The sequence below is a fragment of the Glycine max genome, chromosome 14 (genome assembly GCF_000004515.6).
Source record: "Glycine max cultivar Williams 82 chromosome 14, Glycine_max_v4.0, whole genome shotgun sequence".
NCBI lineage: Eukaryota > Viridiplantae > Streptophyta > Magnoliopsida > Fabales > Fabaceae > Glycine > Glycine max.
The window spans coordinates 1,336,004-1,354,091 of NC_038250.2; the positions used below are offsets into that span (position 1 = coordinate 1,336,004).

Genomic DNA, 18,088 nt, shown 5'->3' on the forward strand with positions numbered 1-18,088 from the left:
TGAGGTCTGGACCCGCCACTTAGAATAATAAAGTAACCAACGATTAATATTACTGGTCAATGTGGACCATTACGTATCTCTCGTAGGTTGTTCTCTCTCCTATGCCTAGTCCTGTTATTCTCGTTTCCCTCAAACATAGCGAAGCCACATCTAACATCATAAAAAAAATTTCTCAATTCGTGTTGATCCTTTTGTCATTTTTTACCTCTTAAATCCAAGTATGTACTCTTAAATTTCAATCTGCTGCTCCATTCTCCACATGAAACTTGTGCCTTACATGAAAAAAGGGTTTCGATTTTGCGAGTGTGACAATCAATGATCTATTTTTATGTAACTTTAATAACTATATGTTGGGCACATGCTTATTGTTTCAAAACATCTTGAATCAACCGTAGAGGCTCAAGCTAATAGGTCACATTATTAAATTTTTTGTTGACGGACACATGCATACATAAATCATCAATATCATTTTGTACCTAGTGTCTACTAATTTCATTGCTTATTATACTATATTGTTGTGTATTGAACTTTCCCAATTCTGAAAGTGATTATGTATATTTAGTATGAGTGCTGAATTTTGAGGAGTCCTCCATACAACCATTTTGATACATCAATATGAATCCTATTAGGGATGTGTCCGTTTGCTTTTATAACTTTTGCCTTCTAATGTCTCAGGGGAGATCTCAGTTCGTGCATGTATATGACTCCAAAAATATTTGAACTATCACTTCAACAATGAGAGATATACATACGGATACTAACTGTAGTTCACCAAGAACGCCAAATGTTCGACTAAGAAGACGCTCAAATGAGGTTGGTGCAGTAAATTAACATGTATGCTTGTTTGTGATCGGGGATACATTTATTTCAAATATCAAGTTTTAGTGTGAATTTATGCTGCTGCAAGACCAGTTATCTATAGATTCTGTCAATTCAGAAATCATTTGATTATGACAATATGCACAAAATTATTATTCACTCCTCTACACATTATTTCTTATCTATATTATATCTGAGTTATACAAGACATGTATGAAGAGATAACTACTAGTGTGAGAACTCCAAAAGATGAAACCAAGGACTTTCCTATTGGGGTTGGATTATATCAAGGCTCAAGTTTTTGTTTAATGTAGTTTTGGATGTGCTTATTAAGGACATACAAAAGCTTATCCCTAATTGCATGCTTTTTGTGAATGATATAGTCTTGATTGAAGAATCAAGGGAAACAATTAATAGTAAGTTTGATATGTGGAGATAGACTTTTGAAAACAAAGGATTTTCATTTAGTAGGAGGAAGACAAAGTATATGCACTATAATTTTAGCGAGACAAGAGGATTTTGGCTCAGAAGTAAAATTGGGAGAGGATGTCATACCATAGGTTTCTAATTTTAAATATTTAGGATCAATCATACAAAATGATGGTGAAATTAATTAGAATGTCACACATAGGATATTGGTTGGATGACTTAAATGGAGAAAAGTTTCAGAGGTCGTTTGGGAACGTAAAGTACATACCAAACTTAAAGGCAAGTTTTGTGTATAGTTAGACATCTAACTATACTATATGATAGTGAATGTTGAGTTTTAAAGGAACATGAAAGAAAAATAAAAGTAGCAAAAATGAGAATATTAAGATAGATGTGTGGTCATATAAGAAAAAGAAGAATACCGAATGACGTTATACGATAAAAGATTGGTTTAGTATCCATTGGGAAAAAAAATGAGAAAATCAGTTAAGGTGGTTTGGCATGTACAAAGAAGGCCACAAGAGGTGTTAGAATGAATTTTTCATGATTTTTAGTCCGAGAAAAAGAAGAAGAGGGAGACTGAAAAGAACGTTGGAGGACATCATCAAAGAAGATCTTAAACTTAATATTTATAAAATTTTGATTTTTAACCATGTCAAATAGCAACGCGTGCATGTAACTGACCTCACTTAGTGGGATAAGGCTTTGTTGTTGTGGTATCCTAATCTAATTCAATTCAGCTTTATATGTGTCCAAAGCCTACTTATTATTATTGATCCATTTGGTTGGCATTTAAAATGCTCTTTTTTCTTCTTATAAGATACATTACATGCAGAAAAGGGGCCGGGGAAATAGAAGAAAAAAGAATCATTTTAAAGAATTTGAAACTGATGCTAGCTTTTTTGTGTCAGATTCCTGCAGAGATAAGCAAATCAAATGGAAACAATTTACTTGTCGATGATAAATCCAAATACAAATCAATGTGGATCCGTGCATACTCATCTCTGTGGATGCTAGCGAGTGTCTCACTAATCATATACTTGGGTCATCTTTACATCTGGGCCATGGTTGTGGTTATCCAAATATTTATGGCCAGTGAGCTCTTCAATCTACTTAGAAGAGCATCTCAAGATAAACGTCTCCCTAAGTTTAAGCTCTTGAACTGGTAAGCATTCATGTACTGTAATTTCCAAATGATCATGTGCAAATGAGAAATGTTTAGTTTAATAAATAGTGTTTCACAAAGATATGATTCTGAATGCAATGTCCAGGCATTATTTCTTCACAGCAATGCTATTCGTATATGGCCGTATTCTCAGTCAACAACTTGTGAATACTGTGACTTCAGATAAACTCTTGTATAGATTTGTGAGCAACCTGATCAAGTATCAGATGGTTATATGCTACTTTTTATATATTGCAGGTTAGTACTTCCAAATGTTTCATTCATAATTGTCACCAAATTTGGAAAGAGAGAAAACATGAATAGTTATAATCAAGATACCTTTAGGTCCTGTCTTTGTTGGGCATATTCCTCATAAATCTGAATCAATCATGTTACGTAACTTAATTTTATCTAATATCCTGTTAACCTAGTCTTCAGCAGGTTCAAGTGTTTGCAGCCTGTAATTTTAAAAAAAAATCTTTCATTCTTGATTTCAGGTTTTGTATGGTTTATTCTTTCATTGAAGAAGAGATATTACAAGTATCAGTTTGGCCAGTATGCATGGACACATATGATACTTATTGTTGTGTTTACCCAGTCTGCGTTCACTGTAGCCAACATATTTGTAGGGATATTCTGGTAACATGACTTCTGTTATATTACTTGATGATGAAATCTCAATTTTCTAATTCCTTCTTTTGGTTTATTCTTTCCTATTTTATGTGATTTTAGCTTACTTAAACATCTTTCCAAATATGATTCTACGCAATCTAGCTTCATTTACATTTGATCAGAAAATTGTAGAACACAGTTACTTACAAAAAAGGATGCATTAAATCAATAAACAAGAAATAGTCTCTTAACAATTTCTTTTAAATAATATGCATCTTTTTGTCTTTTTTCTTTTTTTGTTTTTCTGTTAGCTTTCTGACTTTCTCTAATTCTTGTTTTCATTCCAACTTACTGTATGGTCGCGGAAAAATTATATTTTTGCATACATTCAATGTATTGTAAAAAATATGTTCAATTTTTTATATGTTGACTTTGGTGTTGTTATGCACACGAGTAAAAGGATAATCAGATATAATAATTGGAATTTTAGTGGTCTTTGAATTAACTATGTTGTAGCTCAAAAATATTAAAGATGTTTCTATTAAATTTGTGGTTTGATTGACTTGTACAAAGATTTCTCATTATTAAAGAAGAGGAAGAAAAGAACATAAATAACGGGACTCTTTACAAACATGGCATCATGATTTATGAAATTTACATTATGTCTATTGTTTTTGCTCCCAAAGAGTTTCACTTTTCTGCAAAACCAGCATCTGTGTTTTTCCTCGCTCGATGGAAATTCTATAGGGGTTCTGATATGAGCAACTGCTTTGGTATTGCCAACCACTATGTTTTTCATGCTTTAATTGATTTTATTTTTTATAGTTACAACCTAACATGTTAATATTATGATGAAAGGTTTCTTTTCCCTGCAATCCTCATTGCTATGAATGATGTTGGTGCATATTTCTTCGGTTTCTATTTTGGGAGAACACCTCTGATCAAGCTTTCTCCAAAGAAAACATGGGAAGGTTTCATTGGAGCGTCTGTTGCCACTATGATTGCTGCATTTACGGTAAGCATCAGTCAGTGACATCAACTACCATCCCAAAAAGCTTTCAAAATTCACACCTTGTTTATAGCTCTACTAGATCTTTTGTGTTTAACTCACAACCTCCACTTTAAGTTGATTTAATGATATTTTTCAGTATTTTTGCTTTGCATGATGATGTCACTTATGTTTGTGCAGTTTGCAAACTTCTTGGGTCGCTTCCAGTGGCTAACATGTCCAAGGAAGGTAACAATCTTGATTGGGTGCTGTCATCTATGAGGAAATATTTATGATGTTCCTAATGATGGTGAAATAAATTCAGGATTTATCAACTGGTTGGCTTCAGTGTGACCCTGACCCAATTTTTAAGCCAGATTACATTCCATTGCCAGGATTGATTTCTCATTGGGTAAGTACCAAAAAAATAAATCTATCCTAATAATTACAAAGAGATGGCAGTTTTGCCACTAAGCTTAAGATTAAGAATTTAAGACTAAAGTTTTTTATTTTGGAACATTTTGTAGCTTCCTTGGAAAGAGATAGCAGTTTTGCCAGTACAGTGGCATGCCTTGTGGATGGGACTATTTGCGTCAATAATAGCACCATTTGGAGGTTTTTTTGCTAGTGGCTTCAAAAGAGCTTTTAAAATCAAAGTATGTTCTTGCTCTTTATACTAGACATTTATTTTGCATCCATCATCCTTTTTCCATTCACTTTGAAACTCCCAAACATAGCAATAGCATTGATCTCTTTGAATGATTACAGGACTTTGGTGATAGTATACCTGGACATGGTGGATTTACAGACAGAATGGACTGCCAGGTTTGCTCATAGATAGATATTTATGTGCTAGAATTATCCTTGGTTTATATCTGAATAGGCTATTACTTAATTCAGGATACACTTTTCACATTTTTTATTGCATTATAGTTAGTCAATAATCAGTAACTGCTATGACTGAACTTGCTTTGAGTATTTGGGGGTATTTTCTTTGTTTTATATCTACCGTTTTGTTATCGATGAGCTAAGATATCCCATTGTATTGACATATTAAAGTGAAATTGATTCATCACTAATAAAATTTATATGCCCTCGCTATATACACCTTGTTTCAATGCTCAGTGCTTTCAATTTCACCATAAGTCATGAGCTGCTTTCTATGCCATGATATAAAGTAAAGTACACAAATAACTCTGCAGCTATTGAGAGTCTGTGACTGTTGTGTTTTATACTGTGATGCATCCTCTGCAGATGGTAATGGCTGTTTTCGTCTACATTTACCATCAATCATTTGTTGTAGGCCAAGACTATTCAGTTGAGATGCTATTGGACCAGGTGAGTCTCTAGTTTAAGCAATTTATTGGCTAACTTTCATTCATGTGAAAATTAGAGGATTCTGTTTTCTTTCAGTACCAATATTACACACATAATCAAACTGGATACATTTCATTATGGCCATTACCCATAGGTGTAACGCTTAAGTGTTTTATTTATGTAGATAATGAGGAACCTTGGTTCAGAGGAGCAGCTATCTCTCTACACAAAACTCGGGAAGATATTGCAAGAAAGGCATTTATGACAAGTTCACTATACAATTAATAGAGAATGCTTCAGTTGGTATTTTATTTGTAGATGAAGACCCTGTTGGAACAAGTGGTGGAGATTAGTAAACAATCTTTCTAGACCTCTTTTTAAGCTGCTGAACTATGTTAAGTGGAGTGTAGCGATCCTTGCAAGTGACATTCCTTCTTTTCCTTAAGGGCTTAACATTGACACTTTGAAGCAGATTTGTAATGATAAATATATTGGTGTTTTTCAATACTGTTTTTTGTTAGAGTTATCTACTATTAATTTATCATCAAAGTCTCAATATACAAACTTGTAATGCATTATTCTATTCTTAATATTCTTTCTTCAAAATTCAATCAAGAAATTTTCTCACAACTTACATCCGCTGAAACAAAACACATTCAAATGAACATGCAATTTCATTTTCCTGATTTGTTTTGGCTAGTGCTCATCCCTCATTTAGTTATATACTGAACCTCTGCATGTTCTCTCAACCATTCAAGCACTTTAGCTCCTTCTAGTATTTCTTGAACCTTCAGGAAAGTAAAAAAAGATCAGATCAATTAATCCGCTAAATTAGGAAAGGGAGTTTGGCCCAAACCACAAATTTCCCTACTTGAAAATGCAACCTAAACTACAATTGTCTAGACATTGTATAGAATCAACATGCTATGCTTTAGAAGTGCTTATAATTTCATGGACCATTTTGAAGACGGTTCAAGATATTTGTGGTTTTGTATATGCATATATGAAACAATGAAGCAGCCAAAACAATAAACAACAGTCAACAAACTCAGAAGTATGGCACAAACCTGTCCCTTCACCCGTTCCTCATCATATTCTTGGTTTTGACGTTTGAATTCAGCAATGGAATTCTCAACCTCTTTGACAAGGTCCTCAGTAGCAAACTACAAAACATACATGCACAAATCATTCCAATAAGCAAAAACACTCAGCAATTAGATAGTTTAATTATAATTTATAAAGCAAGTGATATGTGCAAAGCAAATATTATTTCTCAATCACAGAATTGTTGTGGTCCTAATACACTTGTAATCTTTTGACAAGGGGAAAGATTTTGTTGTCAGCGTTACGTGAGCAAATATTTATAATGGAAATGTATCTTAATCAAACATGCTACCTGCAGATTTTCACGCCTATATATATCACCAACTGCCAGACTCTGTTTTATCAAATTTGTTATATTTTCCTTCTGATGCTCAAGAAATTCGTTCACAGCCTTTGAACTTGACAGAGTCGCCAGCTGCTGCTCATTTAGTTTCATTTTTGCCTGAGAGAGAGCAGAGTTTTTATTTCTTTTATTTTTTTATTTGCATTAAATCACGAGTAATGTAAAAAAGTTGGAATTTAAGTTGCCTGATTGGCCTGAAAATGGTGCAACTTGCAACCAATACCTGTATTTCTAATAGGTTGGCTCCATAAAGCTGCCTTCCTTGTTCCTCAAACAAGGATTGAGGTATATCAACTTGTACAATCTGAAAATGACAAGATGCACAGATCTTTTGTGATAAAATATAAAATTTATATAATCCAATGTTTTCTTGCAGCATAAAATTCATTAAAAGAATTATTTGTAGGAAAGGGCCAAAGAGAGGGAATCCAAATTAAAATGTAACTTGTTTCATAAATGTCAGAATCAGATATTTTCGGAGGGTATACTTACCACCATACTTGATATAACATAGATGATTTACAAGATATGATATGATTCAAAATCAACCATGAGGTTCATAAGGAAAGGTAGGTCTTGTCATCTTATTTCAGAAAATTGAAGTCCTTCTTGATAATCATTATATGCCTACCAGAAAATCATAATAACAACTCTAGTGTATCCATGTCAGATGCACATCATTATGCACAATGTATAAGCATGCATATTGAAAACATGTGGCAAGGTATATTCTAATTTAGAACATGAGACAAAATCAATCTAATACAGCTACTTAATGTAATGTTACCTTAGAAACCTGATCTAAGATAGCATTATCAGTGGCTTGTTCTCTAGCTGTTTGCTCCACCTCTTGGCATTTCTGTAACAACAAGTCTTTGACCTGGCAATTCATGCTAGAGAATTTTACTCTAAATTCAACACAAAATAATTCCTTAATTTACTTGACAATCGTACTTAAGGGTAAAAAAGTCACCTGCTCCACTGTGGTGCATCCAGGGAGAAGCTTATCAGCAATAGAATCATCCAGCTCAGGTAAATCTCTGTAAAAAAGTTCTTTGCATTCAACCTGTTATGCATAAAAGGTATTTACAATAATCAAGATCAGTTATATATGAAGCCAAAGGTGTGTTTAAGCAAGCTACAAGAAAATGATGAGACCCAAACATGCACCTAATGTTGTACTCATGTAAATTAGTTGAGCTCTGTGTACACTATTTAGAAAATCCAGAGTTTGAATCCCATTCCCATTGAGAGCAAATATAGTTTAATTTTGGCAGAGGGATAAACTATCCCCTCTAATGGAAAGCAAGAAGGCAGTTTAGACAACATTGCCTGAAAGTTCAAAAACTTTCCATCTGAGATGCCTGTTCTCAAGTTTGAGGGAAAGGGTGCTAGGCTAGAGAGGAGTCACATCCTTCTTTCATGCCGAGAACTTTTCATGACTTCTCTATCTAATGAATCACTGATTTTGGAGTCGTTTGCCTAGGGGCAGCTATTCTGCCTACAGACTTCTAAAAATCATAGGGAATAGGTGAAAACTTCACTTGCTTGCCTCAACCGACCTATAGTCGCTGAGATGTGCACAATCTGGTTTATGAACTGAAAGGGATTACTAGCTTGACTAGCAAACTGGATGAAATTCTCAAGATCATCTAGATTATTAGAAATATAGATATTCAAACAAAGATTTATAACTTTATTATTATTTTTATATTACCAAGCAAAAGCATCATCACAGAAATAGAACTTTTGATAATAAAATGCAGCAGCTACTCGAATCATTGCACAATCATTTTATATTTATCTGTAAGGATTTGACTTTTGATTTTAGGATCATATATGGAAAACACTAGAAGACTTCTAGCTAGATCACGGTTACTGTATGATGGCGCTACGACTACACAAGCTCAACAAGAAAGGTAAAACTCCATTTCTTGCTTTCATCCTCTTTCTTGGAGGTAAATGCAAAGATAAAACCTAGTGCTTAAAATCTGATGGAGCAACAAAGCTAAGACCATAAACATGCTAATGTAAGAAAAGAAAGTGTTACTCCCTCTTTTATAAATCAAAGACAATAACTGTATCATAAGGAGATGAAAAAGCACCATAAATTGTACGAGACATATGGCCAAAATGTATTTATTATGAAGAATTTGGTATCCAAAGGACCAAAAGAAAAAAACTATCATGTCAGTTCATGTCCCTAAAACAATTAAACTTCTTTGATTCAGCATTAGAAACTTACAGTAAACTGAGCATGAACACCTCGAAGATTTTCTTGGTTCCATGTTTCAGGAAATACAAGAGGAAAAGACTTTGATTCACCTTGTTGAATTCCAATTATACAATCAAGGAAACCCGGTAATACTTTTTCACCATATTCTGTATCAAAATTAAAGCCTGCATATCTAATATAGGTTTAGAGGAAATATGTTCACGATGTACTACAAAAAAAAAGACTTCTATCACTTATCAGCTTATTATCATCCTTCAAGCACATCACCCGACCTTTACTTTCAGCAGAAGGAATACTTTTAACATTTGATTCATCTTGATCAATGGTTGTTGCTGAGATGTCAAGGACAACAACATCTCCAACCTGTGAACAAAAAAAATTTGTAGCAGCTGGCTAATTTTGGGTAGACCGGTCGAAATTATTAATACAGATATCAATTATCAAGATAATAAATACATACCAAAGGAAATAGTGTCTGTATGAGAGTTATTTATTAGTATGAGATAGTAAAGATACCATAAAAATTAATCAGTAAATATCCTTCATTGTATCAGCCACAACTAAATATAAAACATACATGAGGAAATCTATATAGTTTGTGCTTGCTTTATAGAACTTGGAAGTGTTATGACTAAAATGATTCATGAAAGTTTCAAATGAATCGAATTTCTAGTAAATAATCATATTTAAAAAAAAAAAAAGCAAATGGTTGTATGCCAGCAGACTGGTATAAATTAAATTTAGTCACCTGTAGCCCTCTGTCAGTAACCACTTTCAGAGCACCAATGGATTTATAGCGCCTTCTAAATTCTTGTTCAGATGCTGTGTGAGCATCTATATCACTATCTATCTCAACAACAATCTTTAAATTTTTGTATGCATTATTATCGGGAATCCATTTGATTTCTGGTGCAATATCAACAAGGACATCATATCTGGAGATTGGAGAAGTTAAATAAGTGAGAATAGTTAATATAATCTGCCTGAAGAAATTGTTGGCTTTGGCTGACATTCTGACAATATTAGCATTCTTAATGATAGTCTTCCTTTTCTCTATATTATGTCAGAATATAGTTTTAGTATTATAGATGCAGCAAAGGAAGAGAAAAATAACGAGTCTAATGGAAAATATATTTCAAAAAGCTTAACCTATAGATTACCTAAGAGACCCAAGAGAAGAATATGTCTCCTCCATCTCAGAAAACTTAGTCACTATTCGTACCGAGTCCTGCAAAGCCCTTCCAGTAACCTATAAACAAAGTTAATTATGAAATGCTCAAGTGTAAGATCAGAATAATACTTGATCTAATAATCCACTTTATTCAGTAAGAACCTTGGACAAATGATCAGGAAATTATAAAGATTTTTTTTTAATCTGTTGATCAGTATCAAGTCCTCAGATCAAAGGCATTTCAGTGGCACAGATTTTAAATAAATGCACTATTAGATAGCACTGTTAAATAGACTTATGTAATGAGGAAAGGTCATGAACCAATAAGTTTGTCTTTCAATAATGAAGTAAGATTTCAAGATCCGGGAATTATTAACAGATATAATTGCAAGTAAACACATTGAATCCAAAAGTGTAAAAAGAATTAACATCAAGAGAAAAAAAATAAGGATATCAAAAATAAGAAAATAGAAACTATATTGCAACATACCGATGTCATAGCATGTGAGAGTGTCCTCCTCAATATAGATTCAATAGTAGCCTTCTGAACATTTTGACTCCCAACATAACTAATAAGAATGCTTTCTGGAACTTTCTTTCCAGGGCGAAATCCAGGGATCTGTTAGACTTAAAACAACGGTAAATTAGCTCATAAAGATAACATGCAGCCCTTGGATGCTGAAACCTGGGATCCATGACAATCTTAAGTAAATTCATATATGATAGGATAGAGCACATCCCTTAAGATTGTGAGGTTTAGTAACCCGAAATTTTCATTGAGAGGTTATAGTTATAGTTATAGTTTCAAATTTAGAAACTGGAAATCCTCCTGACCGACAAAATAAAGTGCACCATATTCACAGACAACAATAATTTGATGCATATATTTTCTTTGAGCCAGAATATGAGAAAGACATTACATTATAATATTATATAATTATATAAAGCATAAGTGTAACCCCATAGCACCTTTGCTTGCTTCATAAACTCTGCTATGACCCTCTTGTAACAATCCTCACATACCAATGATGGCACCTCCACATGCAATCTAACCTGCAAAGGGAAAGAGATGCAAAAGTACATATTCAGTGATATGAATTCTGGTCCAGGATATATGCTCAATTGCTTACAATTATCTTATTTTTAAGGCTTTCTTTTGCAATTGATTAATAAGCTTGCATGGAATTTGAATCCTCTCCTATCGTTTAAGTAACAAGATATGGCCATGTTGAAGAGAAAAATACACCTTGCATATAGTTCATAATCATCATTACCCTTAATAAATTATATAGCAAACTACAAACGATTCACATATGATTGTTGCGTTGAACCAAACTGAGAAATAAGGATAAAGGGGGAAAAAAAAGAAGAAAAAAGAACATACTCTGGAATTGGGTTCCGCTGTTTCAGTGACATTCAATTCTGCTGGAAGACGGTCCTGTTCTGTGCCAACTGCAACTGAAGAAGAAGAAGAAGAAGAAGAAGCAGAAGCAGCTGAGAGTGTGAAGGGAGAAGAAGTGTGAGGAGAGAGAAAGGGTTGGAAGAGGTGAATATGAGGGGGGAAAGATGAGAGTTTAAGGGAATTGAATTTGAAGGGTGTTTTAGCGTTGGCATTAGCACGAAGAAACAGGGGGTTTGAAGAGGAAGAAGGGTTGAAAAGAAAGAAACTTGTGAAGGTTCGAGTGCACAGCTCCATTGTCTCTCAGCACTCAGCAGACAGACACAACACAGAGACTGTTGCTCGGATAAAAGATAGATATTGTCTTTTTAAGTATTTATTTTAAAATCAAAATGTAACAATTTCAGTAATTTTCGGGTGGTCCTAAGTTTCAGAGTTTACACGTTACAGTTATGGAATGTATCAACTGTCAGATAACCATGCGAGGAAGTTTTTTTAGAAGACAAAAAGTAATTATGTACATTTTCTAATGTATAATATAATAAAAGATAAAATATATTTGAGATTCTATGAACAATATTAATTTTGTTCTCTTAATTTTTTTATATGTTAATTTAGTCTCGATAAAAATAAAATATATTTTTAGTGTGCTTTAATTGTAACTTCAGTAAACAGACGGTCATGAGACGTAATTAACATGTTGATTGGTGTGATTAGATTACATTTGAATTAAACTTGTCGCGGTTAAATAATCTTAAAATCAATTAAATAATTTTTAACATCTAATATGTTTTCTAGACAAAGGGAATGAAATGAAATGAAAAATGTTCTTTTAGAAAAAAAATGAAATAAACTTTTATGAAAAATATTTTAAAAAAAATCTACTTAACTTAAGAGAGATGGAAAAAAAGAAAGAAGAAAAATAATATCAAACGAAAATGATCTCCGTTTATAAAATGGAAGTGAGAAAGACCTCCATTTAATTTCATATTTCATATATATGATTGGATATATCTTTTTTAAAGTAAATATTAATTTAAAATTATATAAAACATAATTTTGAAAAAATAATTTCATATGAATTTGTTAAATTGTTTCTTAAAAGGAAACCTCAAATTAGTTTCGGAATACTTTTATGTGACAGTTATGATCTTTAATAACTTTCTATATATTTTAAATATTATTAATCTACCTATTGAATATTTTAACTTACTTTAACGATAATATACACTAAATTTTAGATAAATTAGACATTCATAATTATATACTCTTATAATTGATATTTTTAAAAATATATGTTAGTCTACTATTTACCAAAGTGAAAAATAATTTTGAAAACTAATAAACTTATAAACTTGATTTATTCAAAAATCATTTTAATCTAAAGATTAGATTAATAAAATAAAATGCATATAAAGAGTTGCTAAAGAGATGGTTTTAAAATTTTATAAAATTATAGACTTAACCTATTCAATAAAAGCTTATAGTTGAATGATGAACTAATAAAATAGAACATATACAAAAAGTCATTAAAGTGGAAGAGTAACGTTGTTGAAAATTATTCTAAGAATGATTTTAAATACATAATTATTTCTGATTATCTTTTGAACGTTGTTGATTAGTATTTTTAGGATATTAATTAAAAAATAAAAAAATGTATTATACAGATCACATGAAAATATAAAAAAAATATATAAATAACATAATTTTACATATTTCAATAAATATATATATATATATATTTAAATTTCTTAATTAATGTTGAAAAACTAGTAAGTATTTATTTTATTTTTATTCCTATTAGGAGATGTGAAAAGACATAATAGAAAATGGAATGAAACGAAATGAGATTAGATGAGTTTTCAAAGATACGAAATGAGATTAACTCAAAGCTAAATTTAGGCAAGAAGAAGAAGCTCGTTCTATGTTAAAGTTGGAGAGCTCCGAAGTTACGAGTAGCAGCAAAAGAGAAGAAGAAGAAGCAGAGTGAAGGAGGACAGGCTCAGCAACTTATCCGATGAAATGTTTCATGGCATACGCTTCCAGCAACGTCTACTAGCTCAACTTTGCGTGCACAGATGAACTTGATGATGGGCACTTCGTTGACTCCATCGTTGACTATGTTACCCTCACACCACCATTCATGTTCTTTACATCCTCTAAGTAATTGTCCGAATTATTAAATAAAATGTTTTTTTATAAGCGAAAATTATTATTAGATGAAAGGCACCAGTGTACCGAATATGAGCTACACGAGTATCATTACAACAAAATCCTATACCCCGATAATTATTCCAGATAGAATGGTGTCAAGTGCTTATATAATTATGTTTATTTTTCATTTTAAAATATTAGAAGAATTATGAAGAAAAGATCATAGAAAAAGATATATCACTGTTGTCTCAATTAACATTGAACTCAGTATCTAACATATATAAACTAGTGAAATATAATTATAAACCATTAAAAAGGAAAATAGTGAAACGCAATGACGCATACGGCATGCAGGAGCCATGCATGTTGGACTTATTTAGTTAGTTATGGATCCCAAGGGAAGTCTTCAATTCTCCGGACGAGCAGGAGCAGGAGCAGGAGGGAAAGTGTAACCTGAAAAAAACAAAAATTCAGGAAATAAGCTTCCATACACCAAATCATTATTGAAAGTTCAAACAATAGAAATACTAATGTGTCTTGCATGATTAACATCTTAGGATTAGGATCAGAATGATGAGCACATTAAATTATCAATTCATGTGACTGAGAGTCCTCACAGTCTATGACACCGCTAATATTGTTAAAAATACATTAATTAATTCTTTTAACGCATGCACCTTAATTTTCTATATTACTAATTAAGAAAGGAGAGTAATTAAGGAGTAAGGATGACAGAAAAGTTACTTCCGCAGCGGGTTCCGGGTGGAACTGGGATTCCACAGGAATTGAGCACATAGACACCTTTTTCTAAGCTGAAGAGAAGAGCGTAAATAGTAAAATATTGGCATAGGCAGGGAATGTCAGCACCTTCCAGGGCTTGGCAGCAGGCTGGTGATGGCGGTTCCTTTGGCCCAATGCGTGACACATACCTGCCACAATTCAATCCAATTGCCATATTATCACCGCATTCAAATGGAGTTGGTGTTCCTAATATGCCTTCTGTTTCAGTTTCAGCTGAGATGCCACCAAGCACCAACATTGCTAACACTAAGCTCCCTCTAATTCCCATCCTCACACTTAATTAATTTCAACTTCTTTCTAATCCAAAATCAACTTTGCTCACAAACAGGATTCAGGACGGATTATTATGCTAATAACCCTACAATTGACATCACGTATTTATACAAGAAAAACAAAAGGAAGCCATTTTTTAATAAAAAAAATAACTTGTGGCGTTAACCATCCAACTCCAAGTAATTAATTTCCTTATAGTTATTAAAATGTGATTAATTAAACAGTTGACTTTCTTTATAACCATACCTGAACCCATACGTTACAATTTGGCATTCTTTTTCCTCCCTTCCTTTCTCACCTTTTCTACGGCCAATTTTATGAAGAAAAAAAGATAACGTGATATAATAACGGTATAAATATCCCTTATTATTATAGGTAAATATCTTGTTTACTCATAAAATATACCTATATTTATTTTAGGCTAAATTGGAATAAAGTTACTTGAGAATCCAAATGCTTCTATTTCCTGATGTTAACAATGTATAGCTTCTCAAGACCTTTTACTTTTTTTCATCGTCTGATTTATCTACTTTTATCGATGTGGGATGAGAAAAAACGTTCGTGTTTTACAAAGTTTGTTTTATACCCTAAGGGAAGTTCTATTTTTCTTTATTATTGAGATATTTGGACATGAGTTTATATATCTTTGATGAACCAATATTGAATTTAGAATCATTAACTAATGAATCGTATGTCTGGGTGCTCGAAATAATATTCTATATCGGATTTGTTATTTATTTTGATTTGGTATAATTTTAAATTCATAATTTTAGTTTTTTTATTTCTAAATCAATACATTATTGAATTTTTTATTTATTAGAACAAGTAATTTTGATTCTTCTTGCCAAGTTGATCATTAATTAATGATAACTTATGACCTTTTATTTTCAATACTGGGTATTAAATCATTATGGCATTTGTTTAGTTAATTTTTTAAATACTATTTTTTATATATCATTAGTCAAGATTTATTAATTTTTAATTTTTTGAATTATCAAAATTTATAAATTAAAAAATATTTAATATAGAAATATTTTTAATTTTATTTTATATCATTTTATATTTATTTATTTTGAATAGTTTAAATAATTTTAATTTAATTTTACCAATTTATAATTAAAAATCATAAATTAATATATAAATTATTTTTGTAGATTGATTTTAATACAGGTATTTTTAATCTAATTATAAAAATTAATATAATTGCATCAATTAATAGGCAAATTTATTTTAATAGGTAAATTATTTTTATTCTAATTATAAATTATTAAGATTTTAGTATTTAATTTTTTTAGGAACTTACATGTTAATATTTTAATTTTAACTACAAAAAAATATTCAGTAAATAAATTTTTTAATACCAATTATATAAAAAAATAAAATTACATAAAATAATAATTAAATTATTTTTATAAATTATTTTATGTAATTTAGAAAAATTATTAATTTTTTTATATATATAAGTAATAAAAAATTTATTTTAATTGTCAAAAGTAATAAATTTTTAATTTTCATTTTTTATATTATTTATATATTATTTGAAATTTACATTATTTGTATAAATTACATAAAATAAATTTTTAAATAATCTATATATTAGTTTGTGTATTTTTTTAAAAAATTATAATTAAATATGGACAAATTTTTATATATAATAATATATTAGTTTATGTTAAAATAAAATTTTATTATAAATATAAATACATATGAAATTAAATTCTAAATGTATTTAAATATGAAATATTTTATTTTAATTTAAAAAATTATAATTAAAAAAATAAGAACTCTTAACTAATGATACATGTAAAATAACATATATTTATAAAATTAACTAAACAAGTGGTTTGATTTAAAGGTTGGTTGCTTGATATTTAAATAAGCACCAAAAGATAGAAAGATCAAAATGATGAATTTCAAATACTTTTATTTTATTAAACTCGCATTTTAATTAAGATACCCATATTTGCATTTAAATTCCTTGCATGGGCACGGCATTTGGTTTAAAGTTCTTTAATTGAGATACCCATATTTGCATTTAAATTCCTTGCATGGGCACGGCATTTGGTTTAAAGTTCTTTAATTGAGCTTACGGGTTCAGAATATTTCTATATTATTTTATAATTTATATAAAAAAAATACTAGTTGACGTCTATTTAAAATCAAAATATATATAAAAATCATGAATGTTGATATATATTCAAATAATTATATATTTACAAATATATATATATATATATATATATGTGTGTGTGTTATAGCTTTACTTCATTTAAATGTGTGTAGGCAAGAAATATAATATTAGTTTTATGAATATAGTTAGCACAAGAATCTATCCATTATTGTCCTTGGATATACAAACTAATTAATTCTATAACAAACAAAAGTAAAGAATTTATCTTTCTTCACACGCTAGTTGGTGTATTTGGGGTCATCCTTCTTCATATGTCAACCTTTTTAATGATACAATAAATATATAAATTCCTTATCTTATTCTTTTATCTTTTTTTTTGAATGAAATTTTTTTTAAAATATCTTCAAGTGTCTTGTTTCTTTTATTTTTTGAATGACCTGGTATGATTTAGAGTGTCATAAAAAAGAATGGCATACTTTGATTTAAAATTAGAAAAAAAAATTATATGACTTGATATAGCATCATGAAAAATAAAATTTTATTTGAGTTTTTCATAGTTAGAATGGGTTGATTTGTTTAATTTCATATAATTGAGAACAATCTCAACTTATTCCTTCCAAACTTTATAATTTGTACATGACTTCACAAGTAACCTTACATACACATTAGCACAAGAATCTACCCATTATTGTCCTTGGGTATACAAACTAATTAATTTCATAACAAATAAAAGCAAAGAATTTAACCTTCTTCACACCCAAGTTGGTGTACTTGGGACAACCCTTCTTCACACGTTAACCTTTTTACATGTGCACAATTAAATTCCTCATCTTGCTCTTTTATATATTTTTTTGAATAAGAACAACCTTTCATAATATTCTTAACTGTCTTCTTCTTTTATTTTTTTTTAATGAGCTGATTTGATTTAAAGTATCTTAAGAAAGAATAACTTAATTTGATCTAGCATTACAAATGACATAATTTTATATAGCGTCATGAAAAATAAAGTTTTATTTGAGACTTTTATAGGCAGGATGGGTCATTTTGTCTAATTCCATAAGATTGAAAGCAATCTCAAGTGATTCCTTCCCAACTTTACAATTTGTACATGTAATTTTGGAATTTGTGTCTCACTTCTTTTATTTT

The 18,088-nt window shown here is 30.6% G+C and overlaps 3 protein-coding genes across 3 annotated transcripts; 1 reads left to right on the top strand and 2 right to left on the bottom strand.

The window, feature by feature from the left end:
• The first annotated feature begins 1,028 nt into the window (after positions 1 to 1,028).
• LOC100784805 (phosphatidate cytidylyltransferase 1) lies at positions 1,029 to 5,751 on the top strand. The gene is made up of 11 exons (XM_041009364.1): positions 1,029 to 1,094; positions 2,160 to 2,413; positions 2,520 to 2,671; positions 2,911 to 3,052; positions 3,884 to 4,040; positions 4,215 to 4,262; positions 4,339 to 4,425; positions 4,541 to 4,669; positions 4,782 to 4,838; positions 5,268 to 5,351; positions 5,515 to 5,751. The coding sequence occupies exons 1-11, from the start codon at positions 1,029 to 1,031 to the stop codon at positions 5,593 to 5,595; spliced, it is 1,257 nt and encodes a 418-aa protein (XP_040865298.1). The 3' UTR covers positions 5,596 to 5,751.
• Positions 5,752 to 5,888: 137 nt separating this feature from the next.
• LOC100812597 (trigger factor-like protein TIG, Chloroplastic) lies at positions 5,889 to 11,938 on the bottom strand. The gene is made up of 13 exons (XM_003544711.5): positions 11,569 to 11,938; positions 11,154 to 11,237; positions 10,675 to 10,803; positions 10,174 to 10,262; positions 9,762 to 9,948; positions 9,286 to 9,376; positions 9,023 to 9,177; positions 7,751 to 7,843; positions 7,565 to 7,657; positions 7,001 to 7,081; positions 6,727 to 6,876; positions 6,398 to 6,493; positions 5,889 to 6,118 (listed from the first exon to the last, which is right to left on the bottom strand). Exons 1-13 carry the CDS (start codon positions 11,878 to 11,880, stop codon positions 6,041 to 6,043), a joined length of 1,638 nt encoding a protein of 545 aa, XP_003544759.1. The 5' UTR covers positions 11,881 to 11,938; the 3' UTR covers positions 5,889 to 6,040.
• A 1,954-nt stretch (positions 11,939 to 13,892) lies between these two features.
• On the bottom strand, positions 13,893 to 14,883 carry LOC100785330 (uncharacterized). Its single transcript, XM_003545066.5, has 2 exons — positions 14,482 to 14,883; positions 13,893 to 14,190 (listed from the first exon to the last, which is right to left on the bottom strand). Exons 1-2 carry the CDS (start codon positions 14,804 to 14,806, stop codon positions 14,144 to 14,146), a joined length of 372 nt encoding a protein of 123 aa, XP_003545114.1. The 5' UTR covers positions 14,807 to 14,883; the 3' UTR covers positions 13,893 to 14,143.
• Between the last annotated feature and the right edge of the window lie 3,205 nt (positions 14,884 to 18,088).